The sequence below is a fragment of the Pseudopipra pipra genome, chromosome 5 (assembly GCF_036250125.1).
Source record: "Pseudopipra pipra isolate bDixPip1 chromosome 5, bDixPip1.hap1, whole genome shotgun sequence".
NCBI lineage: Eukaryota > Metazoa > Chordata > Aves > Passeriformes > Pipridae > Pseudopipra > Pseudopipra pipra.
The window spans coordinates 27,658,358-27,683,833 of NC_087553.1; the positions used below are offsets into that span (position 1 = coordinate 27,658,358).

The window sequence follows — 25,476 nt, forward strand, 5'->3', positions numbered from 1 at the left end:
TTTCAAACAAGAAATCAGTTTGTGAGAGCACTGGGGCTATATGACTCACTGGTTTATCTGAATAGGCAAACAAACTAGAAAGTATTGAAAGAATGGCTCTGATCAATAAAAATAAAAACACAATTTTGTTCTTGCTGAGATCAGAAAAAAAAATCTACCCTATGAATACAGATTGCCTTGGTTTGGAATATTTGTAAAGAAAAAGCTGGTCAAGTTGGCAGAGCTGGTGGTCTGCTTTCACATACAGCTCAGGCTTTCAAGAACTCTCCAAAGCAGTTGACACATAAGTTATATTTTTTTGTGAAAAGAAAGTGAATTAGTATTTGAGTCAAACAAATGCTAATGTGTTTCTCTAAAACACTTAATCATTGAGATAAATCACAGGAGAAATATTCTTTACCTGGTGGTCAGATTAGTCCTTTGAATTGTGGGATTTTCTCTGCCCCATTCCCTGGCAGGTTCCAGTTCCATATCTGGTGAAAGTTTAATTGTTTTTGCAAACTGAAGACTCACTAACAAGAGATTGAGAGCACAGAATGTCCAAGTCCCCTCCAACCTTTATGGGAAGTAGCAGATGCATGTTAAGTTGGGAGGGCAGAACTTAGCAAGCCTCTCAGAACCTGAACAAGTAACCTGAACTCTTCCTGTGAAAGGGAGGCATCACTCTGTCCTATAGAGCTCTTTGAATCTCACCTCAAAACTGACACTAGAATTTCTGAGAAGTTCTGGGAAATCCCACTTTGAAACACATTTACCGTTTTCCAATATAAAACAATGTCAGACTAAGACACCCGAAAGGCACAATCAAATCTTCATTAAAAATAAGGCCACCTAATTTTTAGGGGTTTCTCACAGCTTAGTGTCCTTGTGTAGTTATAATCTAAACACACCTGCAAGCTAGCTTTTCCCTCAATGTCTCAGAATGAGTCAGTACCTCAAGCTTCTTCTGGGCTGAACCTCTTCACAACTACCTGTTTCCACAGACATTAAACAAGACTCAGAGTGATGCACTAGAAAAACAAAATTATACTGTTGACAGGCAGATGCCTAGGAATGCAGCTGAGTGATACAACCTGAGTGTTATTTGCAAGCAAATATACATTGTTGTTTGCAAGGAGATAGAACAAGATGTAAAGCTATCCTGAGATTATAATCATAATTTACTGGTGTCTACTTAAAGAGACCCTCTATGCAGATATCAACCATAATGCTGAATGTATGTCTTGACCTTTGAATTTCTGTTCTTCAAATCAGTATTTCTTGTATGTATGCTTTCAATAGATAATTAACTTTGGAGTGGACTATTCTCCCAAGTATGCTTCATTATAACTCTACCAAAATTAATCTACAATAGTAGTAGCCTTAGCTTGCAGAAGGACTTAAAGGATTATCATTCCACCATGCTGGACATCTATAGACACACACAACAAATTCTGAGAATTTTGTCTTCTTCATTGATTAGGTCTCATTTTAACTGAGAGTTCAGATTATCTGACCAGGTGTTTTTCAGCACATTTCAAAGGCAGAGTTTTAGCTTTGTCTAATTTAGAATAAGAATGTTCTTGAATGATGAGGGAATTAATTTTGACTGATGCCATCTAGGAGAAAGATATGAGAGTTATATGTGTCAAGCAGCTCAGAAACCTGCATGTAAGATAAAGGTTTTTCACTTTTCTACTCTTAAGCACTGAAGCAACCGAATGAACAGAAACCATAAACTCCAGCCTTGACTGTTCAAGCACCTAGTATAGTTTAGTGCTCCAATGTCTAAGGTGTCACCTTGGTAGGAGTTATTGAACATGTGGTCTCAGCAATTGCCCCATTATTCTGTGAAGAGCTAATATTATCTCTCATTATCCTTCTGCAGCATAGTCATAACCAAATAAGGCAGGAGAAGACGTGATTTCCACAGACATGTGACTTGCACTGAAATATTTTGACATTAGAGCCAATTAATGCAGTTGGTTGTTCCAGAAATTGAATTTGTTCAGTCCATATCCTTTCTATTCCTGCTCCCAAACATAATTCTTCCTGATCCTCAGGAAACTTAAATGAAACAGATAATGGACTGGAGCAGAAAGCAAATCCTTTCTTATGCTACCTATTTAAACAGGGTTTTCCTTCAAGTAAGATATCTCAGAGTGTCGGGACAGGGGAAGTATTTCAGTAACAGACTGTCAGAAGTGCACAAGCTAAATTTCGTGTACACTTTTTGCCTACAGGATGCTTCTTATCTTGTGTCCAGAGAACTCCAAACAAGCAGACAGTGCTGGGAAGATAATTAAAAAAAGGGTTGCATAATTTGTGAAGCAGTTTTACATTGCAGCAGAGATGGCATTGCAAGATACCCTTTTCCTGAGTCTCACTTTTTCCTACATCAATTTCACTCAGTTTTTAAATATAAAGTAATGATTTATTTCAATTTGGCTTCGACTGACTTCCTCTCCCATCTTTTACACTGTATCTAATTACAGAAACCCTGTGCTTTACATTATTAGCACAGAGATTTTTGTGCAACTTTACACACCTTCAGTGTTGTCCAAGTGAACTCATAACACTTTTGTAGCATTGCACCTATTCCAACCCACTCATTCTCTGATGGGAACCCAAAAGGATGAAGTAAGTGTATAAGTCAGCTGCAGAATGTACACTACATGCTTTAGAAAGTGCTCAGAGTGAATTTCAGGATAAAGACTAAATTTGTGGAACTGGCAACTAACAAAAACATCAACCATCTGTAAATCTGATATGTAAATCGCTGAACAGAATGAATATCAATAAGGCAGCTGATGTGACAAGACTTCTATTTACCATATCAAATATCTCTACTTTGCTCATGCTTTGTCTTTCCAGCATTTCCTCAGTTGTAGGTTTCTCCACCTCTTGTTACTAGCAGCTACATCATTACAATAATCAGATTATCTCCACGGCTAGTAACTGCCTCGTTGCCTTCAGTAGCTGAATGGAGAAATTATTACAAAAAAAAAAGAAAGGCTATTCTTCATTCCAGGACAGAGAACAAAGGATAACAACACAGATAGCTCTAAGAGCCCCAAAGGAATTGGGGAAAAAATAACTCACAATACTTCACATGGCCAAGACCAGTATTTTCATTTTACCTCTGAAGCCCAAACAGGGATCATAAAGACCCAATTGACAAGCAGGAAAATTACTGATATTGTTTATTAAGGCATCCATTTCTGCTCAGATGCCTATCGTACACAATTGTCCCCACCTACACAGGAAGGGGAACACCTGCTGTTGTTCAGCTCCTCTCCCCCCACCCTCAGACCCCATGAAAGGTATTCATATAACTTTGGGATCATTTAGCTCTTTGTTGCTTTGGACCAGATAAACCACAAGGTAGCAACAACCTCATGCAGTTTCTCTGATGAGTTTAGATACCATGTGTCCTAGTTAGGACAGCTGAAGACCAGTTCATCATGGTGGGTGTAACCCAAAACTGTGTATTCTATAGCCTTCTATGCCATTTCCCAGAAACTAGACTATTGTTGTCAATAGACTATTTGCACCCTCTGCCCATAGAGCCTGACTCCTCAGGCTATAAACTAGGTGTTAAGAGGCCTGTGAGATAGGAGGATGCTCTTGTCCTCACACCCTTTGTGGAACAACCCCGCCCTGAGGGGAGCACTGAACATTCCTGCCTGAACTGGAGGATATATAATCTTGGAGTCTTGGAACATTTTTTAACCCACTCGGGATCCAGAGGAAGGCTGCAGCTCATCGCTCTCAACCAGACTTAGACCACCACTGGACTGCAATCACCACTTTTGGCCAGACTGCAGCAGCTCTCCCACCAGCAGGTTCTTCCCCTCTCCCTTTACTTTGGACTCAAGTGGGGCCCAAGGAACACCACTTTGTTCATGCCCCAGGGTACTGGGTTATACATTTGGGTTTTGTGGGTTGAGACCAATTGTTTGTTTGTATGATTGTACTTACTGTATTATTTTAATAAATTGTTATTCTGACTTATAATCTCTCCTTTGAATTGAGTTCATTTCCCCTGCTGGTTAACTCTTAAACCAGCACACCATGGTAGCACTAAAAATATCTAGGAAGGAAAACAGAGAAATTACAAAGTTATTTCCTTGAGAAACACTGCTGGGAAAGGTCTCAGACTTTTTTCTAAGATATGATGCCAAGCTAACTCTCTCCAAGTATAAAACACACTTTTTGCAGCAAAGACAGAATTATAGCCAGCTAAGAACTTTTCAGGAAAATTAGCAGGCATAGTAAGAGAATTCAGGTATTTTTAATCTGCCAATTAACGTAACCAAAAATACATTACTTTTCCCTGTTCAGGTGATGGGGCCAGGTTAAGATGCATTCAGTCGGCATTCCAGGCCTGCTGTGAGATGTTATACCCATTTTTACAGACCAGTAAGCTGAGAGGCACAGAGATGTCAGTCAAAACAAGAGCTCAAGCAAGTTTTATGGTCTAATCAGTAGCCAGAAATGCTTCTGGCTTTTTGGGACAGAGGCATATTTCACAATGCAAGGCTGGTCTATTTATGCAGATGCACTTCTACAAGGCAACTTTTTCAGCTGCAACGCAGAAAAGCCTTTTTTCATTTTACTCAGTCATGCAGGATGTGATCATAGTGACACTGAAGATTAAAGGTAGGAAATTAAGCGTGGCCTCTTGGGCATTTGAACAACATATCTTTTTGGCTAATAATTATTCTTCCTGATAATAATAACATGTGAAGAGAATAAATTATATCATCATCATCATCATCATCTTCATATCTTGATGTGTGATTTGACTATAAACCACAGAGACTAAATATAGTACTATCAAAATTAAGAATGTTACGCCTGTAATACATCACAAACCACCTGGAAGTTACAGTCAAAGGGCAGGTTCCCATTGTGCAGCTCATTTTAATTATTACTAGTAGTTATTTCCACCTATAGAAATTAGTGTAGGTCTCTCACCACACAAGCAAAATTTGCTACCCTACAGGTGATCGGGGACCTCCTTTCCCTGGAATCCAGGGGAATTTATATCCATCCTAGGTATTTAGTGTCAGCCTACCTTTGATACTTCACAGGTTTCTGTCTAGTAATTAAGGATGAAAGACACTAGTGTCCCTCACTGAACCCATCTGTACTGGAGAACTTGCTGAGAGCTTTTATTAGGGAGAGGAATGAGGTATTCTTTCACTGTAGTGACTTGTCCAAAATAAACTACCAAACCATCCAGTGATCCTGGGTAAACAATAGGACCCTAAATTAAAGGACAGCAAATAAACTGAGAATAAGCAAGAATTACTATTCATGGACTTGCCTACTCACAAAAGCATGGATGGATGCAGTTATGCCAATATAAATATGTGCAGAATGTATGGTATGGTGTATCTAGATGCCTCTCTTACTTCATCCATACTAGGAGCTGTACTGTCACTACTATTTTGCATTAAAATACCACACTGCTGACAGAGAAAGAATATAATAAATGCTGTGCAGCTGGACTTAAATGTGGTATTTTTCTTCTGAAGTTCAGCTGCCCAGTGACCTACCCCATGCCATCCACTATTTCAGGCTGGTGCTTTTTTTCTTGTTGCTATGGCCAATTGGCAAGGAGGGAAAAGAATTATCTGGAAATTTAAAATACTAAATCTGCAGTGGTTAGGAAGGATTTTTTCCTCCAACAGAGTTTAACAAAAAGTGTGTGCAATCTGGCTGCATCTGAATGCCGAAAGAAATATGACAGCTCTTCAAGCCTGGGAAAGGTTTTAAAAAAAAAAGATTCAATTATTTATTTCTCTCTCTTCTTGAAAAACTCATGCTTCTTAAGGAAATGCAGCCTAGGAAATCACACTGTCTGCTGAGTTTCTTCAGTAACTTTTGAACCTGTTGCAATTTCTGAACCAGTTCCAACCTAATCTGATCAAAGGCTAAAGGGCTCAAAAACTTTGTGAAAAATCAGAGAATGTATAAAGGAAAAAGATCAAAATTAGGACTGCTGTGCTTGGAAAGGTTGAAGCAAAACCTCAAGCTTTCCATTATGTTTGCTGTGGCACATGCATCTCCAAATTTATCATGATACCTGCCTCTCATAGTCATGGGGCTTGGAGTGGCACATGAGCGGCGTAGGAGCAGAACTATGGCTTTATGTGATGGGTGCACAGGAGAAGACACAGGAATGCTGTACCCAGGTACCAAGGCTGCTTTAGTTCAGCTGCTTGTGGAATAACTTCTTATTTTCTATTTTCACCTCCTGCCTGGCACTCTTCCTTTCCTAGAATAAAATGAATAATTCATTATCATTGTCATTGCTATAGGACTAGTCTAGTTAATGGCTAAGAGTGGGAAAAGGTAAATCTCCAGGAAATATGGGGCCTTTGACTAAATCAACAAATTAGGCCCAGCTAATGAGAACTGATTAATCTATTGAACTCTGAGAGAAGCTGTTCTTGATAGGACAGAACTTTTTCCCATATTTTCTAAAATTTCCTTTTCTCTCTCTTCTTCTGACTAATCCTTGTGAAACAGTTTCTCTGCTTTCCATCTCTTTTTTCTTATAGCTGCCTTGCCAACTCACTCTCACCCCAAGACCACTGCTCTCTCTGCCATCACATTATAGGGGAGATCCAGAGAAGCAAAGATAGTTATTTTGCCAATTTCCCCTGGGTCTAGTTCATTGGACAAGGTTTTGCAACCGTGAAATACTGTCTTAATAAAGTTCAAGAGAGGAAACTACTGGAACTGAAAATGAATACTTTTGGTGGAATCTTTTATCCTGAAGGTAGTACAGGAGGGAATTGCTGGTGGAGAGTTGATTGCTACTGGGACAGAGGGTGGTAACTAAACCTTAGACACAAAATACTTCTAAGATACTGATATTTGCTCCTTAGCTCCAGATATGTATATGTACAGATATGTTTTTTGCTTTATTTTCTTCATGCCTGATACTTTAAATGCAGCTTTCTTCACAGGATAACTCCTATTAGTGCTGGGTTTATTTGGTTGGCTTTTTTTTTGTTTATTTGGTTTGTTATTTTGTTTGTTTGTTTTTCATTTTTTTTTGTCCCTACACAAGATTGTAAACAAAAATTTTTTTTGAAGACTTCAGGCTGAAACCATAGAAACCAAAGCCATTCTAGTAATCTTTTTCTCAGTTTAAAAAAAAACCTAATACATTTATCTCCTAGTGCAGCATCTGAATTCAGATATTTAACCATATTCAGTGAAAATATGCTTATAGGGCAGGGCTTGGAAAGAAAGCGCTGTACTCAGTGCTGGTGAGGCCACACCTCGAGTACTGTGTCCAGTTCTGGGGCCCTCAGTTCAGGAAGGATATTGAGGTGCTGGAGCAGGTCCAGAGGAGGGCAAGTAGGCTGGTGAAGGGACTGGAGCACAAGTCCTGTGAGGAGAGGCTGAGGGAGCTGGGGTTGTTCAGCCTGGAGGAGGCTCAGGGGAGACCTCATCACTCTCTACAACTCCCTGAAAGGAGGTTGTAGCCAGGTGGGGGTTGGTCTCTTTTCCCAGGCAACTATCAGCAAAGACAAGAGGGCATGGTCTCAAGCTGTGCCAGGGGAGGTTTAGGTTAGATATTAGAAAGAATTTTTTTACAGAGAGGGTTGTCAGACATTGGAATGGGCTGCCCAGGGAAGTGGTGGATTCTCCGTCCTTGGAGATTTTTAAAAAGAGACTGGATGTGGCACTTAGTGCCATGGTCTAGTAACCGCAGCGGCAGTGGATCAAGGATTGGACTTGATGATCCCTGAGGTCCCTTCCAACCCAGCTGATTCTATGATTCTATGAAAGACTCTCCTCAGAGAGGCATGGAAAAGGAAGGGGGAAAGAGAAACTGAACGGCACGGAATTGATGTGCTATTTACATTAGAGTGCGAAGGTGGGAATGCAGAACACCGGCGCTCTCCCTCTCCCGCAGCCACCTCGGTAAAGTCTGTACACGAACACGGAGCCACCCGACACGACGAACCATCAACCTGCGACTACAGCTCCCGTCAGCCCGGGCGCGGGGCCCGACCGCGGGGCTGCCCCTGCCGCTGCCTCCGCAGCCGCCGCCGCTGTCCCCGCCGGAGCCGCTGTCCCGGGAGCGGCCGCTCCGTGATTGCCGCCGGCTGTGCTGTCCCGAAGCCGGGAAAGGCGGAAGTCGCGGGACGCGCTCCCGCAGCCCGGCGGATTGGCCGGGCCTTCATCAGGCGCCGGCGCCGCGACGCGCCTCCCTCTGTCCAAGATGGCGGCACCGTTGGCGGTAAATTCGGGTAAGAGCAATCTAAGCGCGGGGCTGCGGCTCCTCCTCCGCCTTGCCCCGGCCGTCCTGCTCCCCACCCGCGGGCCACTGGCCCTGCGCCCCTCCTCAGAGTCCGGGGAAGCGGAGGTAGCCGCCTGAGCAGGCCGGACGTGGTGAGGCTGCGAGGCAAGGCCCGAGCGGGCGGCGGGAAAGGGCTGCGGCGGTGCGGGCAGGCGGCGGGGAGAGCGGCCTCCCGTGCGGCGGTACCCGGGGCTCGGGCCACCCAGAGGTGCCTGGCGATGGTTCTCCGCGGTCAGAGCTGCCGCTGAGCCTGGGTGGTCCTAGCAGGGTGTGACATGAGGCAGCGAAGGCTCCTTGATTCGAGAGGACTGTATAACTCAGTGCACATGGGGTTAGGCAATACATTGAGATGTATTGCTCTCACCTTAATGACGGTATTGCACTCATCTCTTAATGCTGTGCGCAATAAAAGGCAACAAAGAAATATGTTCAGAATCTTGCTCAGTAGTACACAGTGCGTGTGGAAATGGGAAGATGGTTTCTCATCCATTGACTAGGAGCATCTGGTTCATCCATGGTCCTTTTAGAGCGTGTCACAAGGAACAGTTTTGGGTTCCTAAGACGGCACTTGCCCAATACAACAAATACAAAAGGAAATGACTAGATAATCAGAGGTCATCGGGTGCAGTGCTTCTGTTCTTCCTCTTCCTTAAAGCAAGGCCAGCTCAATCTGATGTCTCAGGGCCTTATCTAAACTAGCTTTGAATACTTGTGGGGATGAAGATCCTCCAGGAGGTCTCTCTAGGCCTCTGTTCCAAGGTGTGACCACCCTCACAGTATTTTATTTCTTTTTTTCCCCTGGTGGCTAATTGGAAGTTTTGTTATTGCAGCTTGGGTCAGTTGCTGCTCATCTCCTGTGGTACCTCCGTCTGCTTTCTATATGTATAGTGCCCTTCAGTAGTTAAAGAAAACAAAGCTCCCATCCCTCTTTAACCTTTCTTTGTGTAAGACTGAACAAGGTCAGTTTTTTTAGCCTTTCCTCATGCATCCTGTTCTTTTGGCTCCCTGTTTCAGTGTCTTGCTCTGAGGAGCCCAAAACCAGACACTGTACTAGAGTGAAGGATTCAGAGATGCTTAAATAATCACTTCCCTGCATCTGCTGGCTACAGCTCTGTTAATACAGCCTGAGGCCTTAAGGCAGCCTTTGCTATGAGCATATGCTGCTGACTTGTGTTCAGCTTCCTGCCTGCCAGAACACTTGGGTATTTTTCCATAAAGCTGTTCTCTAGCTGCTTGCTTGATCCCCAGCCTCTACTGTTACATGGAGTTATTCTGTCTCAGATGCAAGATGTTGCATTTGCTGTTGTTGAGCTTCATTGGGTTAACAGAGGGAGAATGGAGACCATGTGAAAAGCAGTTATGACTGGAATATAGGCATGGCCAAAATGTCCCTGTAACTGAGGTTTGGTATGTCATAGTGACTAGTTAATAGAGTTAAAACCTCCATTCCTTTGTCAAGCAGGGAGCAGATTTTACAGAAAAGATATTTTGATCTAACTGAATGAATAACATCTCTGTCCTTTTGCAGAAAAGCAGTAATAAAGCAAAGACCCTTCATCTGAAATGCAACTTTGTTAAAGTGAAAATCTGAGTAGTTAAAATGAGACTATGCTTTATTTATAAATTACATGGCAAGAGATTCTACAACCTTATAATTAAAAAAAAATAGGGGAAGAAAGAGTTTTGTACATGAAATATGAGAAAAAAATAAAGCAGATATGTCAGTAGAACTAATGAGGATTTTTGCCTTAGGTTATGTTCTGTTGTTTCTGGGGACAAACATAAGTCTATAATGTGGCAAAAAGTTCAGGCATAAGCGTCGCCTGCTGTTGTTGCCGAAAGAAGTAACTCATCCTGTCATTCCTTGCTGGCCCTCATGGGATGGTCAGCCTTTGTAAAACTAATAGTAATAGAAACAGCATAAATGGGAAAAAGTCAGTGTGGTTGCTAAAGTCCAACTTTTTTTCCATCCTAGGTGCTTATTCCTTTCTCTGCAATAATCCATCTTTGTGCTAACGTAGCTGGTGCCATCACAGAGCAGACTGGGTTGTAGATGTGATCCTGTTGAAAATAAACTCTTTTTTTTAGTTTTTGGATAGAGAAGTTAGGTCCTTAATTTCTTTTAATGCCTTACAGTACATGTGTTTGGGCTGATGCAAAGGAATTATGTGCTAGGGACAAGAGCAAACAGATGGGCCAGGAAAATAGTTGAACAGTTTTTGGCAGACACTCTGTATTGCTGCTGGTGTTTATTGGACTCGGTAATGTAATAAGAGTGAAATAAATCTCTACACTCTGAAGTTTATGTGGGAGAGGCAATTACAGTCTAGAGTGTGAAATTATTCATCCAATAGTAACTATTTTTAGTTAAATTTGTCTAGGCAGGGGCAACATCGTATGATTAAAACACTCCGATGCTTGTAAAAGGCAGAGAGTTTGTCCTTTTTTTACAGGTTTTCCTGATACAACCATACTGGCACTTCTAATTGTGTTATGAATGATGATGGGTTAGTACTGAGCTTGAGGTGAGAGGGTTTGTTTTGTATTTATTATTGTTTTGTATGATTTGCTGCTGCTGCCAAGTCACCACTGAAAGCAGTGGTCTTGCTCAGAGACTTGCTACTATCTCTGTGCTCTGCTACACTTCCACTTGGCTTATCCTGCCTTATTATTCAGGGCATTCAGGGAGCATTTTGTGTTACTGTGAGGTGGTGCCTTGGTTGCATAAAAAGGAGGGGCATCTTTACATCAGGGTAGCTACCTTGCTGTCTTAACATAAGCAGCCTGGTCAAGAAGTGGTGCAGATACATTTCACTTCAGTAAACCTTGAGAGGTTTACTATAAGACTTAGAGTTAGAAGGAGCTACCCCATGATAAAATGTTGCCTTTGTACTTGATTTTATACCACACTGTTACCTTGTACATTAAAAAGGAGAAAAAAAAAGTTAAGGCAAATTTAGATTAAATGCTAGTGTTTTTGCATATAGGCTACTCTGCAAGACATAGTTTTGTTTTATCATTTCTCCAGAGACATTCCTCCTCAGTTTAAGTCTCTGCTGTTCCCTACCCACTTGTTTCTTCCCTCTGTGTTTCAGGCATTGGTCTTTCAGTTGGTTTTATGACTAGCTGGACCACTTTCTTAGCTGTGTTAATGAGAGCTCTGATTTTTATAAACCGTGTTGAAAGAACTCTGGAACATGTTGCTTTTTCCTCCCCTTCTTTAATTTCAATCATTTGACTAATGTGACTTGTAGTGTGGTCTGTCAGAGTAAACGAAGCAGGTATGTCCGTGGTTGGGAACAAGTGGCTCTGAGTGAAGGAGGACAGTAACCTCTTAAAGCAGCTTTTCAACTAGGAAAATTGCAGCATGCAGAAACCACCACTAGCTTATAATACCTTTGGGTCAGAAACCATCTCAGTAACACATAACAGTGCCTGCAATCAGTTTTTACGTGGTAGTTTGAAGGCAAACCATCAAATTGGCAATATAATTTATTTAATAAATTTAGCAGTGACTTGTGGTGTGTAAAGTCTGAAAGTTTCACAAATACAAATGACATCTAGCAAGGGAAACACTTAGGTACTTCTGTTTAATATTGGTTTTAAAATTTTGTGGTTTTTTTTTTTTAATGGGATAATACTAGGTGGTACGTATTTTCCATCTACATGGGTTTTAGTGTAGACAACAGTTCTGGTTGAAGTCTGAAGACTAGTTTGGTGTGCTGTTTTCATCATTCCCAATGATAAAGAGACTTCCAGTGCAGTATTCCTGCTACAGAGTTCAGGTTCTGAATGATACAGTTTCTAGTAAGGAAGAGATCATTCAGCTGTAGTACTAAATTCAGGTCTGAAATATGCAAAAGCAACTTCTCAGTGTAGAGAAAGAATTGAGGTGGTATTTTTAGAGTAGGGTCAGACTTCTCTAATTTATTTGAGCTTCCTAGCTTCTAGAATAATCTGGTCTCTTCTAAACATCGGTAATATTTTTGTTGATCTATTTCTGATAAAGGAATTTCATGTCTTTATGAACCTCTTTTACAGAATATTAGCAGCAAATGTGTTTTAGGTGTCAAAAGTACTTGTCTTTATTTTTTAAATTAAGAGGAGAGAGATGAGTTAATATGAAAGAGTATCGTTAGGCTTATATTGCCTTTAATCTTACGGTTTTAGTTTCTAATTTATATTGTTCTATACAGACTGATGGAAAGAGGCAACAAATTTTGACAGCACTGCTCTTCATTTTCAGTTCCTCATATATTGGATATTTCTTTGGTTATGTCAAAAATAGAAGGCCTTGCCAAGTTACATTCAGATTCAAGGTCGGCTGTCCAGTTCTTAGTTATCCCTTAATCTTACTAAAGTGGATGGAATTCAGGCAGGTAAGGTTGAAAGATTAGAAATTGTCCATAGTAAGTCCTTAATATCCTTCCTCTTTCTGTCAGGAAACTTTTCAAAGTCATAGTGGAACTTCTATTAAATTTGGCAGCTAACCATTTAACCAGGAAATCTGTATGAGGAACCTGGAGAAGCAGAATAGGTTGACAGGGAGAGTGTGCTGGGATATATAAACATAAAACATAACTTGGGAGCTTTACAACTCTGTTACTTGTTGATGCTACACCTTGTAATTCACAATAAGACGCTTCCACACCTTCAGTACAAGTCATTTGCATGGACAATTTGTCCCTAATGTAATATTCTAAAGATATTGCTTAATATTACTAAAACTGGGAAAATAGGTAATCTGGGGGGGAAAAAATCAAGAAATGGAAAAATCTACCCGTGTGTGTATTTCATGCCCATTTTGCACTTGTAAGAGTGCCTCAGTCACTTCTAAGTTCCTGTATTCATTTATAGCTACTCAGCTTGAATGGCTTCACATTTAAGTGTGCTTGTAGGCTGTGGCAGTCTTTGGTCTGACGTTCTACAGATACTTTGAGGCTTAGGAGATTTCCATTTTCCATTGTTGGGAGTGATTTCAGTTTTAGTTGGAGTAATCAAAGGATTTTGTTCTCTCTCAACAGATAGTGTTTTTCTTCTATTATTGAGGTAGGACTTTACACCCCTTCCAGTTGACTAGCTCAGTACACTGGTTCACCTCTGACAATGTAGGAGCAATAAGGGTGATTAAATAGCTTGCTTTTGATTAAACTGCTTTTTTTTTTTTCCCAACTTGCTCATGCAAATAATAATCTTTGGAAATGGTTGAAGCCATTTTTCTTTAGCCGTCTGCTGTAATCCCAGAGTACCATATATTTTGATCTGATGGGTTGTTTAGTTTATAGTGAAGGTGGTCCTTTTCTGAAGTGTTCTGTAGAAGTGGTAGAGTCACAGTCCTGGAGGGATTTAAAAGATATGTAGTTGTGGCACTTATGGATGTGGTTTAGTGGTGGACTTCGCAGTGCTGGGTTAGTGCTTGAACTCAATAATCTTAAAGCTCTTGTTAAACCTAAGTGATTGTATTGTAAATATCTTTATAAGATGACTTTCAGCTCCAGAACTTAGGTGCATACATCATCTTTTCTGCTTCTCTAGCTTCCTAAATGCAATTAGGTTTTATATCAGACCATCATTGTTACTTTTCTTTTGCCTTAAGAAAGGAAAATATGCTTTGCTTGATGGGCATAACTGTCTATACTGTCAAGATGAGAGTAATAGTAAGTTAAAAAAGAGTCTACTTATTGAAAACAGTGAATAAATAATTTTTTTTGTTTCTTTCTCCATTTCAAGTACATTGTTTTATTTCTTCTTTTAGCTGCCAGCTTGTGGGGTCCATATAAGGACATATGGCAGACTGTAATGAATGCCATTTGGAAAAGGCAACCTGAAGCTGTTCATCGTCTTGACCAGGTTTTAAAGAAACACAAATCTGACTTCATCTCTCTCTTCAGAAATCCGGTACTGGGCTAATGCTGTTTTGTGGAATGAGTTGGAGAGTTGATGATTTAATCTGTCTTGCAGTGTTGTCTTACATACCATTTAGACTCTGACCATTCATTTCATTCTACATTTTTACAGTACATAATGCAGATGTGTTATACCAGTCTTGTGCTGCCGTAAGAATACAAATAGCTTGAATAATACATATTATTTTGTGTCTTTTACAGGATGATTTTATCTATGATGTATTGTTTTCTCTCATTATTTGAGTGCTATTTTGAAAGGAAAAGTAAAAAGTAAAGGTATCTGATGATCCATCAGTCACCTGTTGGCTTTTTTTGTTACTCTTGTGTGTCTGAAATAAAGCACCAAACTATTTTGTCTGGTTTTGGTCCATGCTCATATTTCAGTCTTGTTAATGAACACACAGAACAGGTGAACACATGAATTTAAAAATTACAGTATGTCTTGTTAGAAATGTCAGATGATGTGGAAAACCTCACTGCTTCTTGGCTGATGGATCACAACTAGAAATATATCTTTTTTCAATGGTGTTACTTCTGCAATAGCAGACAACTCTTTTAACTGATAGGTCAGAAAATTTAAGTCAACTGTAGAGTTTTGTCAGTATATTTTAGCATCTCAGTTTAATGGAAAAAGAATGATGTAGAAAATAGCAGTTGGGAGTAACACAATAGTTCTGATCAGCAACGTGAATGTCTTTCATGGAGCTGTTGAGAATTATATTAAAGTTTACTTTCAGTCTCCATTATTCTGAGTAAACTGAAAGTCAGCATATTGTATAAGATTATTTTTGGTACGTTCTCACAAAGAGACCACTGCTGTGCAAGTGTGAAGCATTATTAGGATGCCTTTACTATCTCTGTGTTTAAAAACACTGCCTTTGTTTTTATGGTTACAACCTAACCTGTCGGAACAGTATTTGTGAGAAAGGATTAATGCGTAAATCTTTATTCAGTATTTGTTCTTGCCATTTTGAATAACTTCCGATGCTTGTTTCTCTTGCAGCCAAAGAATGTTCAGCAGCATGAGAAAATTCAGAAAGCAAGTACAGAAGGAGTTGCTATCCAGGGTCAGCAGGGAACTAGGCTCTTGCCAGAGCAACTCATCAGAGAAGCCTTTATCCTCAGTGACCTCTTTGATATTGGAGAGTTGGCAGCTGTTGAACTCCTTCTAGCTGGTGAGAAGGGAAAATATTTAAGAGCTGGAGAAATACAGCTTAAATAGGGCCTTCTTATTTAAGTATATGCTTAACGTGAATGAATGATCAGTGAAGGCCTTAGCTTCCTAACATAGAAAGTTCCTAAGGAGAAATCTACTCTCACTGTAAAGTAATATGATAGCAGTGTTCTGAAACTTAATGTTCACACATGCAGCTATTTCAAAAGGGGGAATATTTTGAGGGGGTTTCATGGTTTAATTTTTCTCTATCATTGAATTTAAACATAATTTTAAAATTATTGACCTAGAGTTTTTCCATAAAGCAGTGTAATGGATATTGGTTCTTTAAACTATGTATTAGTTATATTGATATGTGACTGTTTGGATCATAATCTAATAACTGATTAGTAAGAGAAGTATTCTGGAGAGTGACACATTCTTTGCATGTAGAAGATTGATTTTAGAGTTAAGATGTAATTGTCAGTTAACATTACTAGCTACTGTTCATCATTTAACTTTTAAAAATTCATTGAAGAAGTAGCTTGCAAATTTGTCAGCTTTAGAAGCCATCTTCAAGTCAGCCTCTTTCTATTTTGAACTTGAATTTTTGATGTAAATTCTGGCAGAAATTTTAATTTTGAATAAAAAGATATTTTTATGATAATCGGCTAGAATTGATTATGAAGATAGGTACATATCAGTTGCAAATACCATTTGGATTAAGATGTGTTTGGCCTTACACTCTTTTTTTTATTTTTGGATGTTTTAATAGTTGAATATTAATTCTAATAATAGCACACAAAATATGTGTGATTTCAGTGTCTAAAAGAAATCCAAGTGATAGTGAAGGACCACAGTTACTTTGAATGCTATGTTTGTATTTCAGTTAGAAATACAAAGATACAGAGATGTTGTCAAAGCATGTACGTTCAGCTTTTTTTGACTATTCTGTGCATTTTCTTTCCCTAGGAGAACATCAGCAACCTCATTTTCCTGGTCTTACAAGAGGTCTAGTGGCAGTTCTGTTGTACTGGGATGGAAAAAGATGTATTGCCAATTCACTACGAACCCTCATCCAGTCACGCCAAGGCAAGACGTGGACATTGGAACTCAGGTCTGCATTAGGGTGATGAGCTGATCAAAGCTCTTTGTTTTGGATGCTTTTAGGACTAATTAGACTAAAGAGAATATGTATATTCTCACTTTGTTTGTTTTTCATAACCTGATGCAGCTGCTTTCATGTTCTCTTTTTAAGCATAATGTTAAAGTTTCTTGCACGTATTTTTTATTGGGTTATAAGGATATGATATGTGTTTTACTTTCAATTCTTTCATGCTACTTCACCTTTTGGCAGTGTTTTGTTTAAGAAACCCTCCCAGTAGGTGTTGTTCTAACTAGTGTTGATTACTCACTATTTGAGAACCTTGCAATGTTCTGACTTCCTGGGTACTGCAAAATCAGAGAACTGGGCTCTTGCCTTTATTTAAAGGAATGCACTGTCTACTGGTGAACATTAAATGCTATTTTTTTCACTTTGAAAAAGAAAGCAATACACTTTGCTAACTTCCAGTGCACAGTGATTGATTGACTACAGAAAGATGAAAAGATGTATTCTAGTGTAAATATAAATTCTGAAACATAACATAAATTATTACATTAGAATTAGCTTTACCACTTCAGTAGAGTTCAGTATCTGGATAACTGCATTTACTAGTGAGTTATGTGCATCTTACGTATAGGACTTTTTCCTTTGAATAGAAATCTTAACTAGCTCATCCCCACTGTATCTCATATTCCATGTTCCTGCACCTGCAGAAGTTACCTGAAGACTTTGTATCCATTCAGCGTAATGTTTTCAGAGGGTACTGCTTACTAATTAGTGAGCCACATCTTTACTTTCTGTATATAATTTATTTGTACATTTTTTTGTTATCAAATATATTTGATGGGATTCATTATTTTAGACTTCCTTTGTGACTGGGAAAGTATGATTAATTGTTAAATTTATGTTCTTTCTGTTATAGTCAGGAGTTAATTTCCATGACAACACGCTTTACAGATGACTTAATGGAGCAGGGTTTGACTCAGAAGATCCTTACACTTGTGTCTCACATCGATTTGAACAATGAATTTGATAAACTCCAGAGAGAGCGAGGATTGGGCAGTGAGAAACATCGAAAAGAGGTAAATACTCCCTGAGTGTGAATATTTTTCTGTATTACTGAACAGATTAGAATACAGTTAGACCATCAAGAGTTCTCTGCTTTTGCAAGGTCTGTTACTGTCTGAGAGATCAGAGTAACTACTCCATGGGTTGTGCAATATGAGTGTGGGATCCAGGTTGCTTCCTGCATTTCTCTTTTGCTGTTGCTTCAACATGCTGGATCATGCCTTGTTTTAAGTGATGTGTAACCAAGGACAGTAAAAAAGTAAGCACAATATTTATGTGTAGTTTTTAAAAAAAATTGACACTAACTGCTGCAGCATATTTTTTCTAGCAGGAAGATTGTAAACATCACTGTTGTAATTTTTGAACTTCCTTCTAATGGGTGATCCGTTTAAAAATTATTCTATGTAATAGAGTCAGTTTATTTTCCACCAAAGAAAGAATTAGTTTGATGCTTTTGCTATTTATCTAGAAACTATGCAAAGGTTATCCTTCTCATTTACCTAAATTATCTTAATTTACCTTAATTTTACCTTGAAATCCATTTAATGCCTTATATTAGCAGATTTTTTTCTTTGTATTAGATGGAATACCATATTTCCCTCTGTATTGATTAGAACTATTATTCTGCTGGAGTCTGTGCACAAATCTCTTGCTATGTTAAATGTTGAAAAGTTTCTCTCTTCATCACCATGAATATGATTTTACAGGCTATAAAATGCTCATAGCACTTTATTTTTTATTTAGCCAGGTACAATGGATATAGGATAAGAATGTTACTAGAAGCTCATAATTTAGCTAAATAAAATACAGTTTTACAAAGACTATTATGAAAGATCGTAATTGCCTTTTTTTTTCTTAACTTCCACTGTGTTCATAAGACTTAAAGCAGTTAAAACTCAGCCTGGGAGGAGGAATGACATTAAATGAGATAAATGTTTGTTCAAAACCAGGTAATTTTGGTGTAACTGTTAGAAAAAAGACAAACTTTGTTTTCAAGAACTGTTGTGCTTACTTGTATTGTAGCATGCAATAATCTGCCAAATAAAAAGAAAAATACTATTTTTAGTATGAAAATGCTTGGTAGCCTTTATGTTGGGCTTGATATTTGTTCCATATATGATAGGGGATGATAAATTTAATTTATATTCTAAAGTTGATATAAACATTTTGTCTGAGGGAAGGAATTTCTAATTTTAAATGTTTTTCTTATTTCTCAATGTCTTATGTGTTAGGTATTTGTATAGTCAGTTGAGGGCATCTCTTTTGAGGTAAGGGAAAGACTATGACCTGATCTGGAGACAAGTGCCAGTGCAGTTGTGTGATTAGGGAATGTGGCTTCTGTGTGATACATTTACAGCTATATAGGTTCTATACAGATTCATGTCTCCTGACCTTGACAGGGATGCTGGTTTGCATGTGGTCATATTCCTGGGTATCCACTCACACCTCACATGAAATAGTGGGAATATGAATGCAGTTAACAAGCAGAAGTGTGCCTTTGTTGTTCAGCAATTAAACCCAACATTTTCTGTAGCTGCTGTCTTTAGAGTAATTTTTAACTTAGCCTAGTCATCATGATTGACTGAGAAAGACTAATTGAATGTGTTACTAGAGTATGTATATTCACCCTTTGTTTGATTTTTCTTCTAAAGGTTTCTGACCTCATTAAAGAATGCCGACAGTCACTGGCTGAAAGTCTGTTTGTCTGGACCTGTCAGTCACCACTGAGCAAGGATGACACTCTAATCCTCATAAGTTACCTGGAAAAGGTAACAGTGGAAGCTGATGGCTCGTTGGACGGTGTGAACTTGTCTCTTCTCATGGCTCTCCTTTACTGCTTTGATGTCAGCTTTCTGGAACAAGGCACAGAGGATCGGGAAGGTAATGCTGGGAGGTTTCCCAGATGTTACATTGTACAGATGGATAAGTTGTTATTTAAACAATTTCTTTATTGATCAGTAGCAAGTAGACAGGATTTTGCATATTTGTTTTCAAATTCATTTATTGGGTGTTGGTTTTGTGTTTGTTTTTGTTGTTCTTCAAGATTTGATGCACCGGCTCCCTCTGCTAGCAGAAAGACAGTACATAGCAACGATACACACTCGTCTTCAGGAGTCCCAGCCTTGGAAATTACCAGGCCTGCAAGCTACTGTTAGATTAGCCTGGGCGCTGACATTAAGAGGAATATCCCAATTATCTGATGTGACAGGTAAATTACCCTAAAGTGCAGTTCTTGCACATTAGTATTCAGCTTGCAAGTCGTGTAAGTCGAAGTATCTATTACCTTTTTGAAGTGCTAGTATTTACCTTTGTGATAAAATTACCATTGACACTCCTTAAAGCTTTCTCAGCATGTGAGTTTGGTTGTCAAGAATTGAATTGCTCTGAAATGTACACAGATTTAGAAGTAATTGGTTATTAGAAGGTAGTATTGCATAGTGCCTCATTGAAGTGAAAGAGATTTTAACATACTGGAAAATTCAAAGATTGCGTTTTCAGTTTAGTATCATTTGAACGCTTGAATTAAGAATAGATTTCTAATTATGGGGTTTTTTACATCTATACATGTTAAACTTCAGTATCTTGAGAGGATGAATCTATTTATAATTTTGTTTTTTTCCTCTCTGAACTTCACAAGATTTCCAGGCTTCCTGCTAGGTCAAAATTGAGTCTACTCCAGAATATCTATTAAAGAAAACGCAAACATTATAATTAATGTTTAATTAAGGTATTTTGTGATTCTTGGTTCACTACCTTAGATTTTTTTGGGGTAAATGGGTTATGCATTTTAACACTTCTTAAAGCAGAAAGTTGAGGTCATCACCTGCCATTAATTTATCTTTTTCCAGTCTAATGTTTTCCCGTATGGTAGAAAAAACACAGCTGATAGAAGCATGTAAATTTGCAGGTCAGCTGGATATCCTGAAATACGTTTTGCTTGTTAACAGATTGTTATTTATTTTTTACCCTCTTGTGAATTTTGTTGCCCAGCTCTTGCAGAATTCACTGAGGCAGATGAGGCAATGGCAGAGCTAGCCATTGCTGATTATGTCTTCCTGTTCCTGACTGAATCTGTTGTGGGGTCTGAAAATTTCTACCAGGAGGAATTTTACATTCGCAAAATTCATAACCTTGTCACGGACTTCCTTGCACTCATGCCAATGAAGGTAGGTTGTTTATGTGAACAGCAGTTATTGAGAAATGTGGGTATCTCTTCTGTATTTCTAACATTTGGACAGGTAGCATAGAGATTCAGACATGACCCTCAGCTTGAGACTCTGCAGTTCAGAAAACTTGTTCACTTCATGAAAGTCATAATGTTTGGGGTTTGTTTTCAATACTGAAGTAGAATGTGATTTTTAAAACACTTCAGTGTGATGAGATCTACAAAAGAAACTTCTGTGGTGGAAGTAGTTTTGTTTTACATGATTAAAATAGAAACAAATGCTGAAATTGATGGCTATGCATGTGGGTATTGATTTTCTGATTTTTTTTTTCTTTTAATACAGACAGTAGTGTAACCTAAATTAACTTAGGGGTTTTGTCTCTCATTTTTAATTTATTTTTTTACTAATGGTCTTTTCCATACTTAAGGGGAGGGATTCTGCTTTTTCAGTAGTATCAGTTGTTGGGAAAATAAGCAACCTTTTTCAGTAGAAGACTAAAAATGCTGTAAAAGGGTTTAAAAAAAAAATTGAAGCAATTACAACAGTTTCATTTGTGCAATATCTTGTGCTTAGACATGGAAAATCAAAATTCTATGAAAACACATTCAATTAATGGAGACTTTATTTTGTGGCCTTCATCGTGTTGAGCTGTAGTTAGAATTGCCAAACAATTACTTTTTTCAATGTGCAAAAAGGAAGATTGAAAACCATATATTTTTCGTTGTAACCTCACAGACTGTGAACAATATTGGCAGAAAAAACAGTATTTGAGCCTCAAGAATCTTTGAGGGCATTTATGAACATGTTGTAGACAGCTTTTAGATTTAATCATAATTTATTTATAATCCGTTGATGTTGCATGTTGTTTTCTCAGGCTGTCTTTTAAACCCACAGAGTATCCATAAAGCAAGTATAATGTCAGTTCCAACAGGTTCATGTTGATAAATTACAGCTATATTTCTGCTGCAGTGGCTGCCTCCGTACAACACTTATTATGTTAACAGGCTTTGGACATGCTTTGAAGGCTGCACACATGCGGTGTTTTCTGTAATACAAACACAGTAGCCCTTAGGAATATATGGGGAATATGTGAGGTGTATTTTGTGAAATTTCCTTAAACAATCTGGCAGTTCTTCATTGGATAGTGTTGCTTTATGAAAGATGAAGTGTCTCCCTGTAATGATACCAGTTTTTATTAGAGATATAAGGTAGATTTTTGAATGAAAGTTGAAGAGCTGGAGACTGGCTCTGGCTGAGGTTTCTGCCTTATTAGATTTAGAACAGACACAACCCTGTCTCCGTATCCACAGAACTGCCTGAAAATCCCAAGGCTGTTGCTTGATTTCTTGGTACATCTCATCTTTATTGCATTATGGAACTGGATTCTTTATCTCTGCGAAGAGTTTTTCTTTTCCATTTCAGTTTTTTTCGCTTTGCCTCAGGTTTGCAGTTAATTGTAGCTAATGCCTGAAGATGAAGAGAGATTTTCATTACAACTAAGATTTTGTAATACAGGATATAAGCCAAAATCAGACCACTGGCTCGTATTCCAGTTCGAGAGAAGCCAATACTAGTGGTTTCACAGGAAAGACTTTGTTAGGAAGCAATTGGGATATAGCCCTTCAAGGCAACTTTTTGTCTTAACTGCTGTTGGGTAGTGGTTGGATTATGTCCTCAACTATTTCTACTGAATTTCAAATTTTAGGTAAAGAGAAGTGTCTGTGTTGCTGGATCTTTGTTTTGTTTTGTGTATCTGCATTAACTTTTGTTCAGTTTTTTTTAAATCTGTAAGCCAGCATTTTAATTAATTCCTCCTTATAGTTTTAGCATTTATGCTGCTTGCCAGTGAGGATTTGGGTAAATCTTTTGGTTGATTGCATTACCTTCATTCAGAAATCGATAATTGGCTTTAGTACCTCAAATAATTCATTATTTCATTTACCAGTTCTGTTCTTATTCAGTTAGTATACTGATTTTAGCTAATTTGCTCTGACCCTTTCCACAGTTATTTCTAGTTTTAAATATTTTTTCTTTTTCATTATTATTATTTTTAAATTATTTTTTCTTAAAGAGACAGAATTATTTTGCTGCTCATTCAATTTTGGACATTAAGATACTGTAGACCATGGACCAGTCTCTGTTCACTGTAACCATGTTTTAATTTTTGATGTGTTGAATTGGTTGCTTACTTCTGTTTCTTGATCCTCAATGTCTCCTTAATATTTAACAAAACTTGACTTTTCATCTTATATCTGTTTGCTTTCTATAAGCTGCTGATGGGGTGTCATGTCAAAAGCTTTTCGATTTTAAATGTCAGCTGTTTTTTGTTTAGTAATTAGCTTTTTCAACACAGAGAAGTTTAAGATGCTGATTAAATGACTATTTTTTTTATTGCTGCTGTTCTTCTTCCCCTCCCTTTTTTCTTTTTTATTTCCTCTTGTGTTAATAGACGTGGTGATGCTTTTAGTTGAGACAGACTGGGTCCAAAGTAATTATATCAGTTCAGAACTTTTCAAATCATGAAGTAACTGTAAGTAGAAGTAGCCTTTAATGGTGAAGAAAGGTGCAATCCACAGATCTATATAAAGAAAACATTATTTTGCTGTGTTTTGTGTTTCTTTTCACTCTTTGTGAATAATGGTCCAACATTCTGTGTTTGAACCTAATGCATCTAGCTTTTGAATTAAAAAGAGGAAAAGGATCCACCATTTGGGGCCAAACCAGAGGATCTGGTGAAGTCAGTTAGGAAAAACTCCCGTGGTGTAAATTCAGGGCTTTTGCTGTGCACTGAGGACCTTGGCAGTAAGAAAGTAATCGAATATATATCTTCGTATGCAAGCTCTTGGGGGAAGAGAGGATTGAAAAAATATAAAATTGAATATTCTTGTCATGTACATGCAAGTACATTGGCTTTCTTAGCTTTTAGTAGGCTGTATAGACAAGTGTTCTGTTCTGTTTCTGTTCTGTTTCATTCTTAAACCAGTGATTTTTTTCACTTCATAAATTCTGTAGGTGAAACAGCTGAGAAACCGTGCTGATGAAGATGCTCGCATGATCCACATGAGTATTCAGATGGGTAATGATCCACCCATTTCCCTTCGGAGAGATCTGGAGCATTTAATGCTTCTAGTAAGCCCTATTTTCTTTTAAATTACAGTGGCAAATAGTAATTGTGACTTTCATTTTTCATCTGAAAACCTGTATCTGAATGATACCATATGATGCTGGACCTTTCTCTTTTTGGATTAGAGTTTTTAATTTTTTTTTTCCTTAAATACAGACACTTTTCTATAACGTTTCATGTAAAGGAATTAATTTACTGCCTTGCTTTCTTATGTTAATGTCATTTGATTCTTGTTTAGTAAGTAAATACTGCAGTATTTCCTATGTTTGAAGGTTTTAGGGGGTTAACCTTACTATTGACACTCTGATAAATAATTGAAATGTTTAAATAATTCTCATGTTGAAATATTTGTAATGAGAATTTTGGAACACTGTTTTGTGTTTGCTGTAGATTAGTCTAGGCAATGTGACCCCATCAAGGCTAGTGGAATTATAAATTCCCTAATTTCAGTAGAATTTTGACGAAAAGCGTACATTTAAAAAAAGATCTGTTTCTTTAATATTTTTAATAAAATAAAGAAAATAGAAAAAAAATGAAAATAAAATAATCATATTTGTTTAACTATTAGTTATTAAGGTTACTTAACTGCACTTTCAAAAAAATTGGAAAACAGATTTACATATTAAACAGGGCAATTTTTATTTTCTGTTCATGAATAACTTCAAAAACTTTTACTACTTGTCTTTTCCAAAGGTAAAGGTTATAGGACATTTGCAGGAAACTTTGTACTGAAATGCTTTCTTAGGCAACTCAGAGATATATAGTGAACTTTAAATGAAGAACTAGAAGTGAAAATTTACTCTGAGAAATTTGTATGTTCAGATAATGGGTAGGATTTCTATTCATGGTACTGGCTGACTTGTAAATTCAATGTATGAAGGTATGGATATGGTTATTTAAAGAGAGATGATGGTGTTTTCTTACAACAATTCAATCTGTAATAATTAGAAAGTTATTAAAGTTTTGCTGATGTGTGCATTTTGAATTTCTCTGTCACTTTTTCCTATGCTGTTATTTAGACGCTCTTGTTTTCAGAGAGTTTTAAGAAATAAAACACCAGCTGTGGGATGCTTTGCCTCTCAGATGTGTTTAGCTAATCTAGAAGCAGTGCTTATTGTTGAAGTAACTGTTTTTTTTTCATATGGTTGATATTTTTCCAACATCATCTTTTCTCTGATAGATTGCTGAATTGTACAGGAAAGACCCCTTTAATCTGGAACTTGCTCATGAATACTGGTGTCCATCGGAGCCCTTGCAGACATCCACCATCATGGGGTCCTACCTTGGAGTAGCTCATCAGCGACCCCCTCAGCGCCAGGTTATCTAGATTTTCTTGAGTAATTACTAGTAACTTGAAACTAAAGTAACAAAAAACCCCAAGCAACAAAGTTTTTGGTACCCTTATTACAGATAGCCTCTAAGAAGATATTACCTTTTCTCAGTGGCTTATCTGCATGTGTCCTCTTCTGCATGGCATGGTTCTTGTTGCTTGTCAATAAACTTAACAAGAGTCTTAACTAACCTCTTTGAAAATGTTGTTTAGGTCTGATTTGTTGCAGTTGCTAAATAATTCTGATACTGCTCTGGTATCTGATAACTTCTACATACCTTTTGCATGTAACTGAGAAGTTAAATTCCTTTACTG

The 25,476-nt window shown here is 38.0% G+C and overlaps 1 protein-coding gene across 2 annotated transcripts in view; it reads left to right on the top strand.

Annotated features, from left to right (window-relative positions):
• Positions 1 to 8,115: 8,115 nt before the first annotated feature.
• Positions 8,116 to 25,476, top strand: part of NUP205 (nucleoporin 205) — a 50,789-nt gene continuing 33,428 nt past the window's right edge. Inside the window, exons 1-10 of one of the 2 annotated variants that reach the window (XM_064655324.1) lie at positions 8,116 to 8,258; positions 14,064 to 14,206; positions 15,218 to 15,389; positions 16,340 to 16,484; positions 17,395 to 17,554; positions 19,193 to 19,421; positions 19,585 to 19,749; positions 20,532 to 20,707; positions 23,720 to 23,836; positions 25,012 to 25,149. In XM_064655324.1, the coding sequence (XP_064511394.1) occupies positions 8,231 to 8,258; positions 14,064 to 14,206; positions 15,218 to 15,389; positions 16,340 to 16,484; positions 17,395 to 17,554; positions 19,193 to 19,421; positions 19,585 to 19,749; positions 20,532 to 20,707; positions 23,720 to 23,836; positions 25,012 to 25,149 (1,473 nt within the window). In that variant the 5' untranslated portion in view covers positions 8,116 to 8,230. Of the gene's footprint in view, positions 8,259 to 12,666; positions 12,688 to 14,063; positions 14,207 to 15,217; positions 15,390 to 16,339; positions 16,485 to 17,394; positions 17,555 to 19,192; positions 19,422 to 19,584; positions 19,750 to 20,531; positions 20,708 to 23,719; positions 23,837 to 25,011; positions 25,150 to 25,476 lie in introns of those variants that run through there. The other variant, XM_064655325.1, reaches the window with a different exon arrangement.